Source organism: Mustela nigripes, chromosome 9 (genome assembly GCF_022355385.1).
Source record: "Mustela nigripes isolate SB6536 chromosome 9, MUSNIG.SB6536, whole genome shotgun sequence".
Taxonomy (NCBI): domain Eukaryota; kingdom Metazoa; phylum Chordata; class Mammalia; order Carnivora; family Mustelidae; genus Mustela; species Mustela nigripes.
This window is the reverse complement of record NC_081565.1, coordinates 64,896,322-64,912,947: the sequence shown is the minus strand read 5'-3', so window position 1 is coordinate 64,912,947 and position 16,626 is coordinate 64,896,322. Positions and strand designations below refer to the sequence as shown.

At 49.7% G+C, this 16,626-nt stretch overlaps 1 protein-coding gene across 1 annotated transcript in view; it reads right to left on the bottom strand.

The window, feature by feature from the left end:
* FBP1 (fructose-bisphosphatase 1) overlaps window positions 1–11,514 on the bottom strand; it is a 25,534-nt gene extending 14,020 nt beyond the window's left edge. The window contains exons 1-2 of the mRNA XM_059411731.1: window positions 11,072–11,514; window positions 546–708 (exon numbers count right to left, since the gene is read on the bottom strand). Coding sequence (XP_059267714.1) covers window positions 546–708; window positions 11,072–11,241 — 333 coding nt within the window. The 5' untranslated portion in view covers window positions 11,242–11,514. The remainder of the gene's footprint in view (window positions 1–545; window positions 709–11,071) is intronic.
* Between the last annotated feature and the right edge of the window lie 5,112 nt (window positions 11,515–16,626).

The window sequence follows — 16,626 nt, the reverse complement described above, 5'->3', positions numbered from 1 at the left end:
GATGTGGGACTCGATCCCAGGACCCTGAGATCATGACCTGAGCCGAAGGCAGCGGCTTAACCCACTGAGCCACCCAGGCACCCTAATCCGTACTTGTCTTCAAGAAGCAATCAAACTAATGGGATCCCAACAGACTGTAACGCATGAATCAGTGACGAACTGAAAGTTTAGATTAGCAGGAAAGGTGAATGGAAGGTTGACTATTTGGTGGGTAGAGATGAAGAAGAGGCAGTTAACAGAAGTCAGACTTTGAAGAATCTTGAACATGAACAGAAAAATTTATTAGGGTGGGGTGAGTATGAGTGTACGAGTCTAACTAATGCGTGAGTACACGGGAGGCGGGGGCGCGGGGCGATAATGCACTTAACTCTAGTGGTAGCGTGGACAGTCGAGGACAGATCTGAGATATAAGGTAGAATCTGTGAAATGGTAACTGATGGACATAGGCTGATTCCTAGGTCTGAGCCTGGCTGAGCTGAGTCATTTACAAAACTAGCATCATGATTACACTGAACCCCCCACCCCCAGCAGAAATTCAGACCCACCCTTTTCTCTGGCTCCACTATAATGGCGTGCTTATCTTCTTCTGACACAAGTACACAAGTGGCAAATGATGACTTTAACATGTTAACAACCAGGTCATTGGAAAGGACATCTAGCTTCTTCACTTGATCACCAGTCACGTTGGTTGAGCCAGCAATTCCATAGCTAGAGGGAAGAAAGTCACAAAAATGTAAGCCATGACCAACAGAATAGACACCATTGCACCTACAAACCCACTGAAAGCAGGTGTTTGGCAGGAAAACAGGAACAATGACGAGGGGTCTGGGAGACACCAAACAAGAATGGTCATCCCCCGATCGACTCCTAGTTGTAAGAGCAGTTTTTCACCTGTCCAGTACCTGTCAAGTACCCAGCACACCTTTGTGGGTAAATCCACATTTCTCAACCTTATCTTTAATGGCCTCTGAAAAGACTTTTTGGCTTTTGTTCCCTAATCACACTCCTCCATGAAATTTTAGTTTTACCACAAATACAGTGTCTATTTGCACTTCGTTAAAAAAGACGATTTCTTTTGCACCAACCCCCAAAACCAGTTTCTCCCCTGAATGCACAGGTTAGCCCAGAATCAATCAGCTGAGAGGTACAGCAAGCAAGGAAACTTCTGGATAGGGTAGCACCAGACATGTGAGCTAAGCCAAGAGATGCTATGATTTTATAGCTGGATAGTTCCTAAGAGACAATACAGACTGGCCCCACCACCTCATTCTATAGAGGAAAACAGGAGGCTCATCTGCAGATCTAATGGGCTTGCCCAAACCAGAGAAGCAGAGCAGAGGTGAGAAGCCCGCTGACTCCCAGGCCAGGCCTCCCTCACGGGCGTGCCACTGGCCCTGGCAGGAGTCCTTGGGCTGCCAGAGAGAAGACTCTGGAGTCTTGATTCTACTTTCAAGGTATCCATATATCAGCTTTAATCCCCAGAACCGGAGTGGCTTGGGCAAACAAAATGCAGCCTAGTTTGTGAAAATGGAGAAGATACAGGTTGTCCTAGCTGGGCTTGAACGGCAGTGCAAAGAGGGTGAAGCTTTAAAGAAAGGAAGCACAGGCCAAGAGGAGAGACTGGATGTGGGAAGGGAAGGTAGGAGATGAAGACCCCGCTCGACAGCTAGCTGCGGGTGGCTGACAAGGGAGGTTCCAGAGGCCCTGGCTGAGATGGCCGGGAGCACTTGCCTGCGAACTGGCGGTCCCAGCAGCCCCTGCTTCAGCTCCTGCCAACACATCTTCTCTTCACAGACAGAACTCGCTGGTCTCTGGCTGAACGAAAACGCAGCCAGCACCAGAGACTGTCCCATCCCAAACACCTCGCCTGGCCTGACTGGCTCCAGAAGGTACATCCGGCGTCACAGCAAGCCCACCTCCGGTGTCGCTGTCACATCGTTCCCTAGCCCACCTGGAAACCGCATCTCCTGCACTCCACCCGCCCTCGGCCCACTGCTCCCCTTCCCACCCTGTCACTCCTCGTTCCTGAGTAAATGACCAAGCCATCGGCCACACTTGCAGCTGTGGCCCAGTCCCCTTTTCATGTTATCTTTTTCTCACTCAACTGTAAGGCCGATGCTGGTGGACAGGCAAATTCTAGGTGGGGAGAGAGAGCTTGGCAAGGTCACCAACCCAAACAAATCTCCCTTGCTGACCCCACAGGCCCTAACTGTCACTCCTTAGCCTGAGATGTCTTCGCTGAAGTCACACTACTAATGCAGGCGGGCAGACAGGCTGAGCCTTCTGACAGGGACCTGTCTCAGACCTCACCACTGCCAGCTGCTTGTCCTTTGTCTCCTCTGGCACGTGTGACCACGGAGGTAAGGATACTTTGTGCTGTGCTAGAGCATTCCACGAAGCGACCCATGCAAGCAGTCAGCACAGCCTTTGGCACTACCAGGGGAGGGGAAACGTCCACCACCTCGTCTGTTCTCTCAAGGGAGCCCTTATTAGGATGCTGCACCTGCTGCGGGAGGGGACGGTGGGTCTTGGGAGACCCCTAAGCTTCATCCCCCATCATGTCAGCATGGCTGGTTCATCTTTCATTCCCATGAGGAAGACAGAGGCTATGTGTTCTTCCACTGTGTCCCAGGACATAGAGCCCTCAAGAAATTACTCATAGCATGATTGAATGCCATTCACTGAGGAAAGCAAAACCCTGAGTTCAGAGGAATGAATGAATATAGAAGCAACTGACTTTAAAGTCATTCCACACCTTGGAGGAGCTGGGAGAAGCTACTGGCATGGTCCCCAGAGGGGCAGGCTTATGGAGCCAGCTCCACAGAGGCCAGGCCGGGGAGGCTGGGGCAGAGGGACAGGGCACCAGAGTCAGGCATGGGAAAGGCCTATTTCACACTTCCGCCCACGTCCACCTGCTCATGTTAAGTGTCTCATCCAGCAAGATGGGCAAAGAGGAGTCAGGCCACAGTGCCTTTTCTCAAAGGCATCCTAGAGGCCTGTGTTGAGCGTTCCTTCATTTCCCAGTATCTATCACCCTCCAGAACTGTTCTCAGGGCTGGGCTTGCAGTGCAGAGCAAGACAGATGAGACCCCTGCCCTCCCAGAGCTGGATCCTGGTGAGCAGACAAACCAGGATGTGCTGCAGAACGGTGGAGACCACCAGCCAGGTTCCTCACCACTGCTCCAGGGTCCTGAGCTCCTGTTCTGGGTCACAGAGGGCGGCACCCTGTGTGCCATCGAGGTCAAGTGCACGATTTAACACACTGCAGATGAACACTCTGGGGACCTCGCTATACCTAGCACCAAAACAGCCACTTTTCCCTGCCCAGCTGCTACGGATCTCCAGCCACTTCAAGTCCCCTGCAAGGCCAGGCAGTTACCTCTCGCTCCTCCTCCTGACCCCACAGAAGATCCCTCCTCTGTTCTAACCAAAAGGACCCTTTCCCAACTATCCTCCAGTAGCTTGTGAAGCATTTAAAAAAGGGGGGGGGGGGGCGCCTGCGTGGCTCAGTGAGTTAAGCCTCTGCCTTCAGCTCAGGTCATGATCTCAGGGTCCTAGAATCGAGACCCGCATCAGGCTCTCTGCTCAGCAAGAAGCCTGCTTCCCCCTCTCTCGGCCTGTCTCTCTGCCTACTTATGATCTCTGTCAAATGAATAACTAAAACCTTGAAAAAAAACAAAAAACAAAAAACACCACAAGAGAGAATATTCTGGGCCCTCAAACTCAAAATTCAGGCACTTTGTAACTTTCCTGGGACATCTGGTGGGAGGCTTTCCCTGGTGAGACCCGGTGGTAAAAAAAAAGTCTTCATGGCACAGGAAAGGGATGCCAGGTAGAATCAGGGTTCAGGAGCAAGAGTTCCCAGATGCCATGTCCTTCTAATTACAACCAAGTATATTCTTTGCATTTTGTCTTGGAACAAGAAGTCAGCCATGACTGGTGTCTGTCCTCTGTGTTACTTGCTTAAGGATGAGGAGCCAGACAAGGCCATGCTCAGTCAGGCTTCTCCAACACACCCCAGGAGGGGCCGTCAGAAGAGCTGCACGGCACCCCTGAGGAACAAGCTCAGTGAAAAGCTGGAAGCCAGTAAGTCTCCAGCAACTCTGACAAGAGGAGAAAAACCTCCAGTAACACCCTCCAGGAACTAATTAGCTGAAGAGCACATGGAGTTTTTGTTTTCTCCCCAAGTTCTCAAAAACCCCCTTGAAACAAATTTCTTCATTCTCAAGTCTGCGAAGGATAAATGACAAGGGCCCTCGCTATGTATTCTGATGGCCACGAGGGGAGAGCAGCTGTCACCTGCCGACAGAACTGGTCGCAGATACGCCCTCGACTTCCAGGCAGGCAGCCCACACTTGTGCCCACACCTGTGCCCGCCCACTTGAACTAGGACTTGCAAGACAGATCAACTGGAATCCCGAAAATGGAATTCTAGGCAGACTCCAGGATGGCCCAGCAGAGGTCAGAAGCCTGGCCTGGTTCAGAAGCAACTTCTGTGCCAGCTGCTGTGCCACCAACAACCCTTTCACACGCCACCAGGTTCTTTCTCAGATCGGTTCCCAGTGTCTGTTCCCTGGGGTGTGAATCAGGCAGCAATGGGAGGCTGCAGGGCTGTGGGGAAACCATCACACCACTCTGTCCAAAAAGCCTTCCAGAGGCCAACCCTTCCTTATGGTCAGTGGGGAAAAAAAAACACGCCAAAGGGTGAAGGAAATGGGTTGACTCAAGCAAGTTGTAAACTTTCAAGCTTCCTCCTCCACGCCACCCAGGAGGTGTCCTGATCTCACAGGGACAGACATTCCTTTGCTAACTTGATCAGCTGAATCAAGTGACTCGATTTACCAAGGAAGCTTTTCCTAAGTTCAAGTTATCCCAGAAGGAAAGGGAATATTATTGGCTTTACTCCAGAGGCTGGGGCACTCTGTAATGAAGTTCAAATCCTAGCTCTGTCACATGCTAAGTCAGCCTTGAAAAGCCACTTACCATCTCTGACCCTTGGTTCATCCGTAAAATGGGAATTAAGTTAACTGTATCTACTTCGTAGTATATGGGGAGGCAGGGCTTAGAACAGAGCCTGGCATATATAGGCCAGTGAGCAAAAAATGTAATCATCCCACTCCCAATTCAATTTTCCTTGGCAATAATACAACCATGCTGAGAAGCAAGGCGGGTCCTAGCAAGGACAGACAGCTGGGTCCAGTCTGCCTTTCCCTCTTACTGATTCTGTATCAAGGTGTCTCAACTACCTGGTTCTTTCTGCTTCCAAATCTTTAAGGATGAGAGGTTAGTCACTGATGCCACCGAACAGCAGCCCTGTTGTCCCCAACAGAGCCCCACAGGCATCCACTAAGTAAACTTTGGCTGATACAGGGGAGAGAGAAACCACGACCTCTAGACCAGTTTGACAGGAAACTTCTGGAAGTCACCCAGAGCAGAACCGTGTCACAGGTAACTTCACAAAGAAAAGTACTTGAAGTTTACTTTTGAGCCTAGTCCTACTGAGGTGGTCTTTCATTTGAAATGCCTAAACATTTCACTTCGTTTTTATTCAAATTAGTTGGCCAGGCAGTCCCAGCGGTTCAAGGGTGGGAAGCATTCCTGTGAGGGTTTGAGCCCTTTTGCATGTTCCTTTTCATGCCCCTTTCTGAAGGCTGGGAGCAAAAATCAATTTGAAGACCTGCTACCACAGTATCTCTTCTTCCCCTTGTATTTCATAAACCTCACCAAAAATCTGAAAAAGCTACATTGCTTTAATTCATACACAATAGGGAACTCCTAAATGAATAAAAAGCATAGGTTCAATTTGGCCAGTGTTTTAAAAGCCTTAGAAATCTGGATAAAATTATTGGCATTGTTTCAAATTTGCACATTATTTCTATGATAGATGAGCCATCAAGTTTGCAATTTCATTTATCAGGGGAAGAAAGTTGCCTTGAGCAACATTTCCAAAGACTCAACCAGGGTTGGAGGCAGGCGGGGCTCCTCCCAGGCAGGGAAGAAAGCTCCCTTTGCATTTCCTCCCACCATCACCAAGGCCTCGTGAAGCAGCCACCAGGCAAACAGAAGAACCAGAGGTGGAGCTCACTCTCAGGACACCCAACTGAAGAGAAAGGAAGGTCGATTATTATGTAATCTTTATCACAAATGTCGAGGGTAGCAAGACCTGTTATTGATTCCGAGGTAAATACCCAACCGTTCACCCAGACAGAAATATCCAAGGGTCGGAGCAGAAATTCCTTGAGGAAGAGATGCCAACCAGAGCAGTTTTCCAAGGTCACAAGCCCCAACCTCTGCTGGTGCCCTGGGGCAGCCTGTGCTCCTGGCATGGAGAGGAAATTACAAGTCACTCTTTGGCAATATAGGGAAGATAATTCAAGATTATATATAAAATATCTGATGACGTTCCAGGAGTTTAATGTCAAACTCGGCAAATTTGGAAATAAACACATGACCCGATCTGCTAATACCAAAATTAAAACTGAAGTGATTATTCCCTTCCATCAAACCACTAGGAGCACCCCATACATAAAAGCAACTCTCCTGGACACATACAGGAGGAGGTTTCCTGTAGTTAATCTGATGGTGCAACATTGTTTTTATATGGAACATTTCATGCCGGAAAATTAGGCCTGGAGATGTACAGGGCTGTATGGGGCAACTACTAAGGATTAAAAAGCAAACAAAAATGTATCAATTTACAAAAATATAATCATAATCTTCACCCTAGGAAAACGATGACCCTATGGACACCTGTTTAATGAACTCACCCAACTCTGAGGTTGAAAACAAACAGTGGTCTCCATCTCACAAGTGAGGGAACACTGAGGTTCAGAGCTTGGACATCCATTGCCAAAATCCTCACAGAATTCAATGGCAGAGCCAGAACTCTGAGCCAAGCTCCATGACTCCCCAAAATGTGCTCTGAAAACCCTGTGTGTACCTGTTCTGCAAAATCCGGTCCAGATTTTTTCTTCTCTTCCTCTCCTGCCTCAGGGCAAAGGTACCAAAAGCCTGTGGCCCAATCTTGAGGCAGGGCTTCATGGCCTAATTCCCCCAACTGCAGGCTGGACGTGGTACCTCGGACTGGGCAGAGCTCCAGCAACCCCTCAAGTTCACTGTTTCCATAATGTCGGGATCTTGTCATCCATGACCAGCCTCTAAAACCAGCTTCGGCTTTGGAATTGTTTTTGGTTTTGGTGTTGCTTCGTGTTTTAATGGTGTCCTTGCCCTCTCAGTCCACACTCAAGACGTCCCCCAGGCTCTCTTTACCTTAGGCTCTCGCCTCCAATTCCTCACCCCTCCACCCTGAATGGGTTCACCCTGTTTCAGCTTTGTCTCCCAATTCTGTACTTCAGCCATATCCTCCCCAGATTAGTCACTAATCATACCAACGACCTCCTCAGAAACTTGTACTCTGCCCCCATGCATGCCCCCCAAAATATATTCACCCCAGCCACTGGAAGCTCCCCAATGCACCCACAATTTCACACACACACACACACACACACGGACTCTAGGCTTGAGTCCAACCAAATAAGCACATTTTCCAGGAATGTTTTCCCACCCACCACTTTCCCTTGCACAACTTGCCCAGCTCAAAACACTCTCCAGCCACCAGGCCTTAGGACAGTTGCCCACTGCCAGTGCTTATCACAATGCCCCACAATCCTTTGCATCCATGCACACTGCATTTTTGGAACCTCTGTGAAAGCACCTTTCAAGATCTTTATTGGGTTTTATAACAAATTCCATCCTGGTCTAACAGCATAAGCTGTTCTCATCTCCATTCTAGAATTTTGTACATTGCAGGTGCTCAACACGTTTTGCTGAAGTAAAAAGAACCAGTCAATTCTTCAAGCAGTGATTTGGTGACATGTACATAGGAAAAGCCTAAGCCATTGGAGAACCACGTTCTCCCCTAAATGAGTGAAGACAAAAGATATGAGCAACAACTTCATTTGAACCATGAATTCATCAGATCCACTTAACAAGCCACACTGTCGTTCTCCTCAGAGAACAAAATGCTGGTCGCCCATTGTAGGCATCTGCATCCCTTCCCTCTGGGAGTGGGTAGAGGGGAACCAGAAACAAAGAAATAATAAGGCTTCAAGAACAGGTTTTCTAGAAGTCAATTGCTCCTTGAGGTTTAATTCTTAATTTGCCTCAAAAATAAAATAGGTGACGGGGTGCCTGGGTGGCTCAGTGGGTTAAAGCCTCTGCCTTCGGCTCCGGTCATGATCTCAGGGTCCTGGGATCGAGCCCCACATCGGGCTCTCTGCTCAGCCGGGAGCCTTCCTACTCCTCTCTGCCTGCCTCTCTGCCTACTTGTGATCTTTAACTGTCAAATAAATAAAATCTTTTTAAAAAAATAAAATAAAGTAAAATAAAATAGGTGAGATTTAGAGTTTAGATGAATTTAAGTGACTTCTGAAAAATACGTTGTAGTGTAGAGTCCCCAGCCTGGGCAACAGGCCCACTCACCTCATCTCCCCTGCACTCAGGGTCCTAGGCTGTACAAAGGAGGGCTGGACAGGGTGACTTCTCAGTCTTTCAGCTTAAACTCTAGGATTCTATGCCTGTATTAACAAAAAAACTGGCTACAATATCAACTGTTGGTTGACAGAGAGGGAGCAAGAAAGAGCAAGAAAGCGAGAGGATACTCCAGGCTCTGCTCTCGAACTGCTGATGCTGTGTCCCTGGTTAAGACTTCATGGCTGAGCTCCCTAAGCAGGTCCCTGTGAGCTTCCTGCAAACCTGCAACCTCCTTTTGCCGTCTGGATACGTGGCCTTCCAGTGCAAGCCTTCAGGTGTAGTATCCAAGTCACTTGCAGGCACACTGGCCTATTTCAGTAACGAATGTTATCTGCAGGCCTGGCTTGAGATCTTGCCTAACTGCTATCTGCCCAACTGACTACACATCATACAAAGATAGCTGAATTTCCCACAGGAGTATGGAAGGGTCCAGATTCTGGTCCATACCCTGTCACTACCTACACAACCAAGCATCGAGCCCTGTTTCATAGGTACATTACTGGAAACAAAGATCCGCGACAGCCAAACCTAGAGAAGAGTTGAATAGATCATGTAGCCCTACAGAACCCTTACAAGAAGGAAGTGGATTTAAGTCCCAACACTGAAATGTTCACAATTTCAATGCTGTTATGTTACTGAATGATGACAGCGAAATGCAAATATATTACATGCAATGCCGTTTGTTTGTTATTTACATGTAGGCCTATGTAATAACATACCCATATATAAGTTTAGATGGAGTACGAAGTACTAGATGGGAAAATGGCCAACAAATTAAAAGTTGGTACCCCAGCGAACAGAAATGAGGGGGTGCTTTCCCTTTTTCCTTTGTGTTCCTTTGAGTGGTTGGCACTTTCGCCAAGGACTGCAACTTTCTAAGTTAACAGCAGCACCAGTATTTTTTTTAAAACCTGGTATTTACAACTATCTAGCCTAAAAACATCCATTTTCTTTAGCCAAAATTAGCCCTCTTTGTCCAGATTCCCCTACACAAGATCCTCAATATCTAAAGTCACTTAAAAGGTGGGGAAGTGGGCTACCTGGGTGGCTCAGTCTTAAGCATCTGCCTTTACTTTGGATCATGATCCCAGGGTCCTGGGATTGGGCTCCCTGCTCAGTGAAGTCTACTTCTCCCTCTCCCACTTCCCCCTGCTTGTGTTCCCTCTCTCACTGTGTCTTTGTCAAGATCGATCGATCTTTTCCAAAAGCAAAAAAAAAAAAAAAAAGAAAAGGAAAAATGTTGGGAAGATACAGATCTTGTATGTTTGAGTCCTTTGGGGATGGTGAAAGATACTGACAATTTTTAAATAGAAGAAATGCCAAGCGCTCTATTAACAAAGCTCCCTGATTCTCAAAGGCACGGAAATCAATGAAACACCTATAATACTTTTCAATTAAATCTGAACTCAGATTTTAACCCAGTGCACTTCCTAGTGCTCAATCTCCATAGAAATGTATTACTAAGAAGGGCTCTAGACGAAATAGTAACGGAGCCACCACCTTCCTAACATACTCGTCCCAATCCCAGCAGGGCCTGTCTGTGCTTGACATCTGTAAATAAATATCATCAACACTCCTTTAAGGGTCAGCTCCACCAACCCACAGTGTGGGGCTGAAGCAGAACAGCTTTCCAGAAAAGCAATCTAGATTGCTAGATTGCTAGATCTCCAGATCAGCTGAGCATCACACACTTTTCCGTAGTGTTCAAGAGCAGGAACATTAGGAAGCTGTGTGGGCAGTCGAACTCCTCTAGCTTCAACTAAAGCGAAGATCAGTCTAAGTGTTAAAATACATGTGCACATCAAAGTGAACCAAAATGTATGATGTTACCTACAAAAAGCCTCGTTAAGATGCCCACTGAATCCCCATGTCCCACAACTCCTTTACTACTCACAACGTGATCTGCAAACCTACCACAGAAGGTGGAATTCTTCATAGAAATGCAGAATCCCAGGCCCCACCCCAGACCTACCGCAGCCCTTTGCACATCAACACTGCTGTTCCTGAGCGCTCTGGGCGTGCGGGCTTCCTCCCAGCTTGACTTAGGTTTCCTTTGCTCCTAACAGAGCTTGTTTAGGGTTGAGGTACTAAATAACAAACCTGACTTGGAAGCCCAATTCCAGAGAGTGAAGGAGGTCAAGGCAGATAAAGGGAAAGGAAGCACCGCTGCAGGCACTTTTGGGGGTGGTGGGTGGGGGGTTCACCAGTCGGAAAACAGGTGCAAAGGCAGCTTGCTCAGCCCAGGAGCGAGGACTGCATTATGGAGGCAGGTATCAACCGTGAGCCAGGTGCCCCCCACTCCCACCTCCGGCCCCGTCCCCGGCCGGCCGTGAGAGCACTCCCAAACTCAAGGGCGGGGGAACCACAACTTGGGTGCAATTGGGGGAAACTTTGTCAGAGAAGCCACCAAAAGAGAGTAAGTTAGATTCCCATTGGACAGGCTGGCTGACAGGGCCAGGAGACCACACATCAGACTCCCAAGGCAAATCCCCAACTAGACAGACAAGACGTGGTCCAATGGCCTGGAGGCCTGACTCACAGGTGCGCAATGCCCGCCTTGCGCACGGCCGTGGAAATGGCTTTGACCGCCGTGCAGAGCGAGTTGAGCAGCTGGGTCATCTCGCCCGTGCCGCGGGCCTTCCTGCCCTCCTCCATGACGAAGCGGGTCAGGGTGACGATATTCGTGTCGAAAGCCGCCTGGTCCGTCATGCTGAGGCCGGGCTGCGGCGCGCTGGGCGGCAGGTGCGGGATACAGGTGCGGGACACAGGTGGTAGCGCCTGAACACAGGCGCCGGCGGCGGGACGCAGCGGGAAAACAGAAAGACGGCGACCAACCTCCCGACGGTTCACAGCTCACCGGCCAAGGCCAGGTTCCTCCGCCCTCCCGGGGAGCTTATAGGCGAAGGTCGCCGCCCACCCCCACCCTCCGGAACACCTCCGCGCCGGGGCCTCCCCCCTGCTGTCCGAGTGCTGCTCCGCCCACGCCGATCCCTGCCGCAGGCATTGCCCCCGGCCGCCCCTTCGCCGCCCCTTCGCCCCCACCTCGCCGCTTCCTGCTCTGCGCTCTGGCCCTGCCACGCCTCGGCGCCGGCTGCCCGCGGCCCCCAGCTCGGCGGACTGGTGCTCAGGGTCACCTGCAAGACCTCGTTCAGTGCCCACCGGGACCCCGCCTCGGAGGGCCGGCCCTCACCCCTTGCCACGAGTTGTAAGACCGAAGTTCGGCAGGTTACCGCAGGTTTCCCCGCGGCGCGGGGTGCTGGGGAGGCCCGCGCTCCAGCCAGCCCCGGGGTCTCAGAGCTCGCGCTTCTAGCGGCCGACCAGAGTCCCCACGGCCTACCCCTAAGCCCCGTCGCCGCCTACCCCTGCTCTCTGCTCCCTGCTCCCCGCCAACCCGCGTGGCCTGCCACCGGGCTCTCCTTATCAACCTCGGGAGAAGTGGCTTCCCTCTGCCTCACTGGTCTGATGGCCCGTAGCTGGAGTTTCATTCAGGCCTCGTCCTTTCAGGATTCCTAGAAATTCAGAACTATTGGAGACCACGGTTTTCTGTATCTGTGTTTGGAAAAAAAAAAAAAAAAAAAAAAAAAAAGAAAGAAAGAAAGAAAGAAAAGAAAAGAAAAAAAAGAAAAAGTCGCAGAGACCGGGAACTGTCCCCAGAATGCCACATTGAGACCCGAGACTCCGTAGACCCCATCCTGATCTCTTCACAGTCACTACACCGTTGTCTTAAGCTGGTGCATACAATGATTCGTGGAACCACATTTATTGAAGACCTACTATGTGCCAGGCACTGTCCTCTGCTGCACTAGGGACAGAGCCTGAACAAAACAGATAAAATGGCCTTTGGGGCTCTGGGTGGCTCAGTCCTTGGGTGGACTGCCTTCAGCAGGTCATGATCCCAGCATCCTGGGATCAAGCCCCACATAGGACTGACTCCGTGCTCAGCAGAAGCCTGCTTCTCCCTCTCCCACTCCCCCTGCTTGTGTTCCCTCTGTTGCTGTCTCTCTGTCAAGTAAATAAAATCTTAAAACACACACACACACACACACACAACTCCTGCCTTCTTTGACCTTACATTTTAAGGTCAAAGACCTTAAAACCAAGCGCAGATTTGTATGTTAGATGGGCTGTAAGAGCTGTAGAGGAAAATGAAATAGGAAGTGGGGACAGGGAACATTGGGGCGAGGGGTTAAAAACTAGAATAGTGAAGGAAACCCTCACTGAGGACAAAAGTCTCCGAAGCAAAATATTTCCTTAAATATAACATCTGAAATGTAATGACGGCTACTGTGGCCTAGAAACCAGTAACAGTAGCTCCAGTCAAGAGTTTGCCCTTTCATGTGTCAGACATGTAGCTCCTAAGGATCTCAGACGAGCTAGGACCCTGAATGCTGCCTCCTCCAGTTCAGTCTCCCTGAAGTGTAATCCCTCGGAAAGCAGCCCTGGTAACCTTGGAAGAGCTCAGGATTGGAGTTAGACAGGCTTGCTGGATTCCCAGCTCCAGCCTCACTGGCCCAGAGACCTAGGCCAGTTACCCAGTCTCTCTAATTCCAGTTTGTCTGTATAGTGAGATGATTATTCTAGCTGGGTGTCATGGGTGCGCCATGAGATGATGTGGGCAGAGCTCTCATTTCCAAGCCAGGCACAGAGGACACGTTGAACAGATGCCGGAGACCTCTGTATGACTCTGTTATTGACCCCTGTCACCACCCAGCGATAGGAAGCCTGCAGCCTACAAGGCCAAGCAGATGACTTACGCATAGGCCACTTTGCCTGGGCAGGGCAATAAGGTAGGAACTCGTCAAGGGAATATTTCTTAGGAATTGACCTTTCCTTCCAGACTGAAGAAAAAAGGGAATGGGGTGAGTGAAGAACTCGCAGAAGTATAGGCAAAGAGAGCAGCAGGTGCAAAGGCCCTGAGGAAGCAATGGGCTGGTGTATTCAAGGAATAGCAAGAAGATGGCCAGTACAGCTAGAAGGGTGGGTGAGGGGAAGACCCACAAAAGATGACGGGAGAAAGTGAAGCGAGGACCAGATAATGAAAGACCTCCGGATCATTAACAAGACACATGTGTTCCATAAATAGTATGGCGAGGAGCTACTGGAGAGTTTTAAGCTGGAGTGATATGACCTGATCTAAAGGCATGGGAATGAACTGCAGGGCTCAAGGGGGAAACTCAGCTGGAGTTTGATCCAGCTTCTACTTGATTGCCTGTCAAAGATGAAGAATGCCGTCATAATCCTCGTAAATCTTTCCGTCTCCAGTAAGTATTTTCACTTCCTTCAACTGTTCCTCATAGGGTATGTCCTGCTTTGGGCCCATTGACTTCTTGGAGCTCCTTCCCACACCATGTTCTATTTCTGTGATTCCTTCTCTACTCCGTCAGCTCCACCCCATGCCCCAGGGGTCTGTTCTCTTATATGAGAAATTAATCCTATTTTCTTTCCCCTGCTGATAATATTAGCAACAGGCTGGTTATTACAGCAGCAGGAGGGGGCAGAGGGGAAAGCTGAGCTGAGGCACCATAGCAGTAGAGAGCTTACCCAGCCCTGCCGGGAGCTCTAAGCCAGGATGGCCCTTCAAAGTTGTCCTGAGTTGGGGCAAGGGGGTCACCCTTCATACCCCCGTATCAACCTGGCATTAGCTATAGGCAGCCCTGGAAAGGGGCATGACCCAGGATAGGTGGCTCTCTTCTGCTAGGGCAATTGTCCCAGGAGCTGGAGAACAAGGCTTTTGTTCTCAGTGAAGAACTAAGTGGCCTACCCCAGCATCCACCAGAATCACAGAGGACTGGAGCTGTCCCTACATCTCTTGGCTTTCCTCTCCTCTATGCATCATCACTTTCAGACATCCCTCCTCTCTCAGGAGCAGGTATGACCACAGGCATTTGCAGACCTGTGTTCCACTGGCTTGGCTCTTCCCCCTGGTCCCAGCAAAAACCCAGGATTGAGCTCTTACTGGCCCAGATCGATGACCTTTCCTCTGCCAATGATTATTGTTACAGCGGTAACGGGATCAGCTCTAATGTAGAGAAGGCGTTACAAATGTTAGTACTTAGCTGCTATTCAGAGCCAATGCAATCGTGAGTAAAAGCGTAGTGCCTGGAAATTGGTAGGTGCTCAGTCTACAGGGTTGCTGGGGCTGCTGTTAGGAATTAGATGGGTATTCAGGGTCGGTGGCTGAGATGGAACATTCTGAGGCCAGGGTAACGTAAAATAGCATGAGAAAGACAAAGATGAGTTGAGGGACAGTGAGCAAATCAGGTTGACAACTTGGAGTGTTTCAATGACAGACCAAGAGCTGGCAAGCCTGTAAAGTAGGTTGGCAGAGACTACAGAGGGTTTGAACAGGATAACGAGGAGTCTGCAGATTGTCCTGCGGGCCACTGGCACTCTGCTCTGCAAAGTCACCTGTTCAGGAAGAATACCAGAACAGAAGAAAAAAAAAAGCTATAGCAATTGGACAGAACAAATGTATGCCTGTTGACTCAAACAATAAATCTTTGGGAACTGTATTTTTCATCTTTTCTATTCCATTTTTTAGAAATTAATTTTTATAAAAACAATGGCCCATGATGGATTGGAAATGTTTTGGTTTTTTTGTTTTGTTTTGTTTTGTTTTTTTAATTAGTCCTTCCCCCCAGAGAGTTTGGAAAGCACCACTGAGTCCCATGAAGGCCATCTGAGTTTTATGACAAATGACATGTACGGGATACCACTTTTCCTAGATTGAAGTCGAGAGAAAACGGAGCTCCCATGACCTTCTGGGTGAGCATCTCTACAGGCCAGTGGCAGCGGAGACCTTGGCGAGGAAGGAATCAGGACAGGGGTTCCGTTTCTACTGAGGGCTGGACTCCACGGGGCGTCCACGTGCAGGGAGAACTGTGACGCCGGTGGGTACCAATCTACCGAGAGGCCCCCATGCTTCAGACAACACAGGGAATCAATCTGGGACTCCAAACACAGTACTCGGGCAAGACGACGTTGCCCCCTGTCTCATCACACAGCCCGCCATCTCCGTGTAGCCTTGGCCCTGCTGCGTGCCTGGGCCCCACCCCCAATCAGGTCACATTGGTTCTGCTTCTGAAACAGCTCTCCCATCCCCCCACTTCTTGCCGGGCCCCCTTTCTCTCACCTCCCGTCTCTGCCCTGAATGCCTTATCTCCCCTGAAGGCACTTAGATTTTGTTACTCCCTAACTCCAGAACCTCTCCTGGCTCCCCGCGATCTGGGGGAAACATCCAACTCTTGAGTGGGGCATTGAAGATCTACCACCCCCTGTCTCCAAACCCCACCTTTCTACCGAAATGCCCTCTTCTCCCTCTCCCACTGTCCCAGCCCTCCTCGCCCTTTTGCCTTTCCTCCACGTCATGCTCTACCATGAATTAGTAACTACGACAACGAACAAACTCTCCAAGGCGACTCCCTGAACCAAAAAATGTAAGGGACCTGGGACCCTCCCATGGTCACCTGGGGGTCATCCAAGACCTGGCTGCCCTGTGATGCCCTTTCATTTTAGCAAATGGGAGGAAAGGTCAGAAAGCAGGCATAAGGAAGTGACCTTGGCCGTGTTTCGTGCTGGTGTCCCACGGGCTAGCTTAATCCCTTCTTGAAAAGAAAAGGATCAGGGTGAGGCTCCTTTTTCACCCGGGTTTTGGCTACGTAAGAGTCTGGATGTGTAAGGGGAATTACAGTGACTTGGGTACACAGGTACTCATCCACTCAGTAGGTGCCCACAACCTACTGGGGTGTTCAACCCCATTTGTAGCAGAAGGTAGACAACTTCACTCGAGTGTCCAACGCCACAGAGTAGTCAGCAGCAGTGTGGGACTCTGGACCCCAGCACTAGACAGGTTGCTTCTTAATCTCAGATAAGACCAAAAACAGAAACACCCAGAAGCCAGGACTAGGTGAAAGCCCGGCCCAGATGAAAACCAGCCTACCTGAGGAATGTCACTTAATCTCTTTTAGCAGACTGCGGATTTGAACCCAGGCACTAAATGCAATTGTTTCTTTATCATCAGATAAGACCGAGAAAGTGAACACCCAGATCCCGGACCCGCTCTTCTAGAAACCTGCACACCTTAGGAAGGTCACT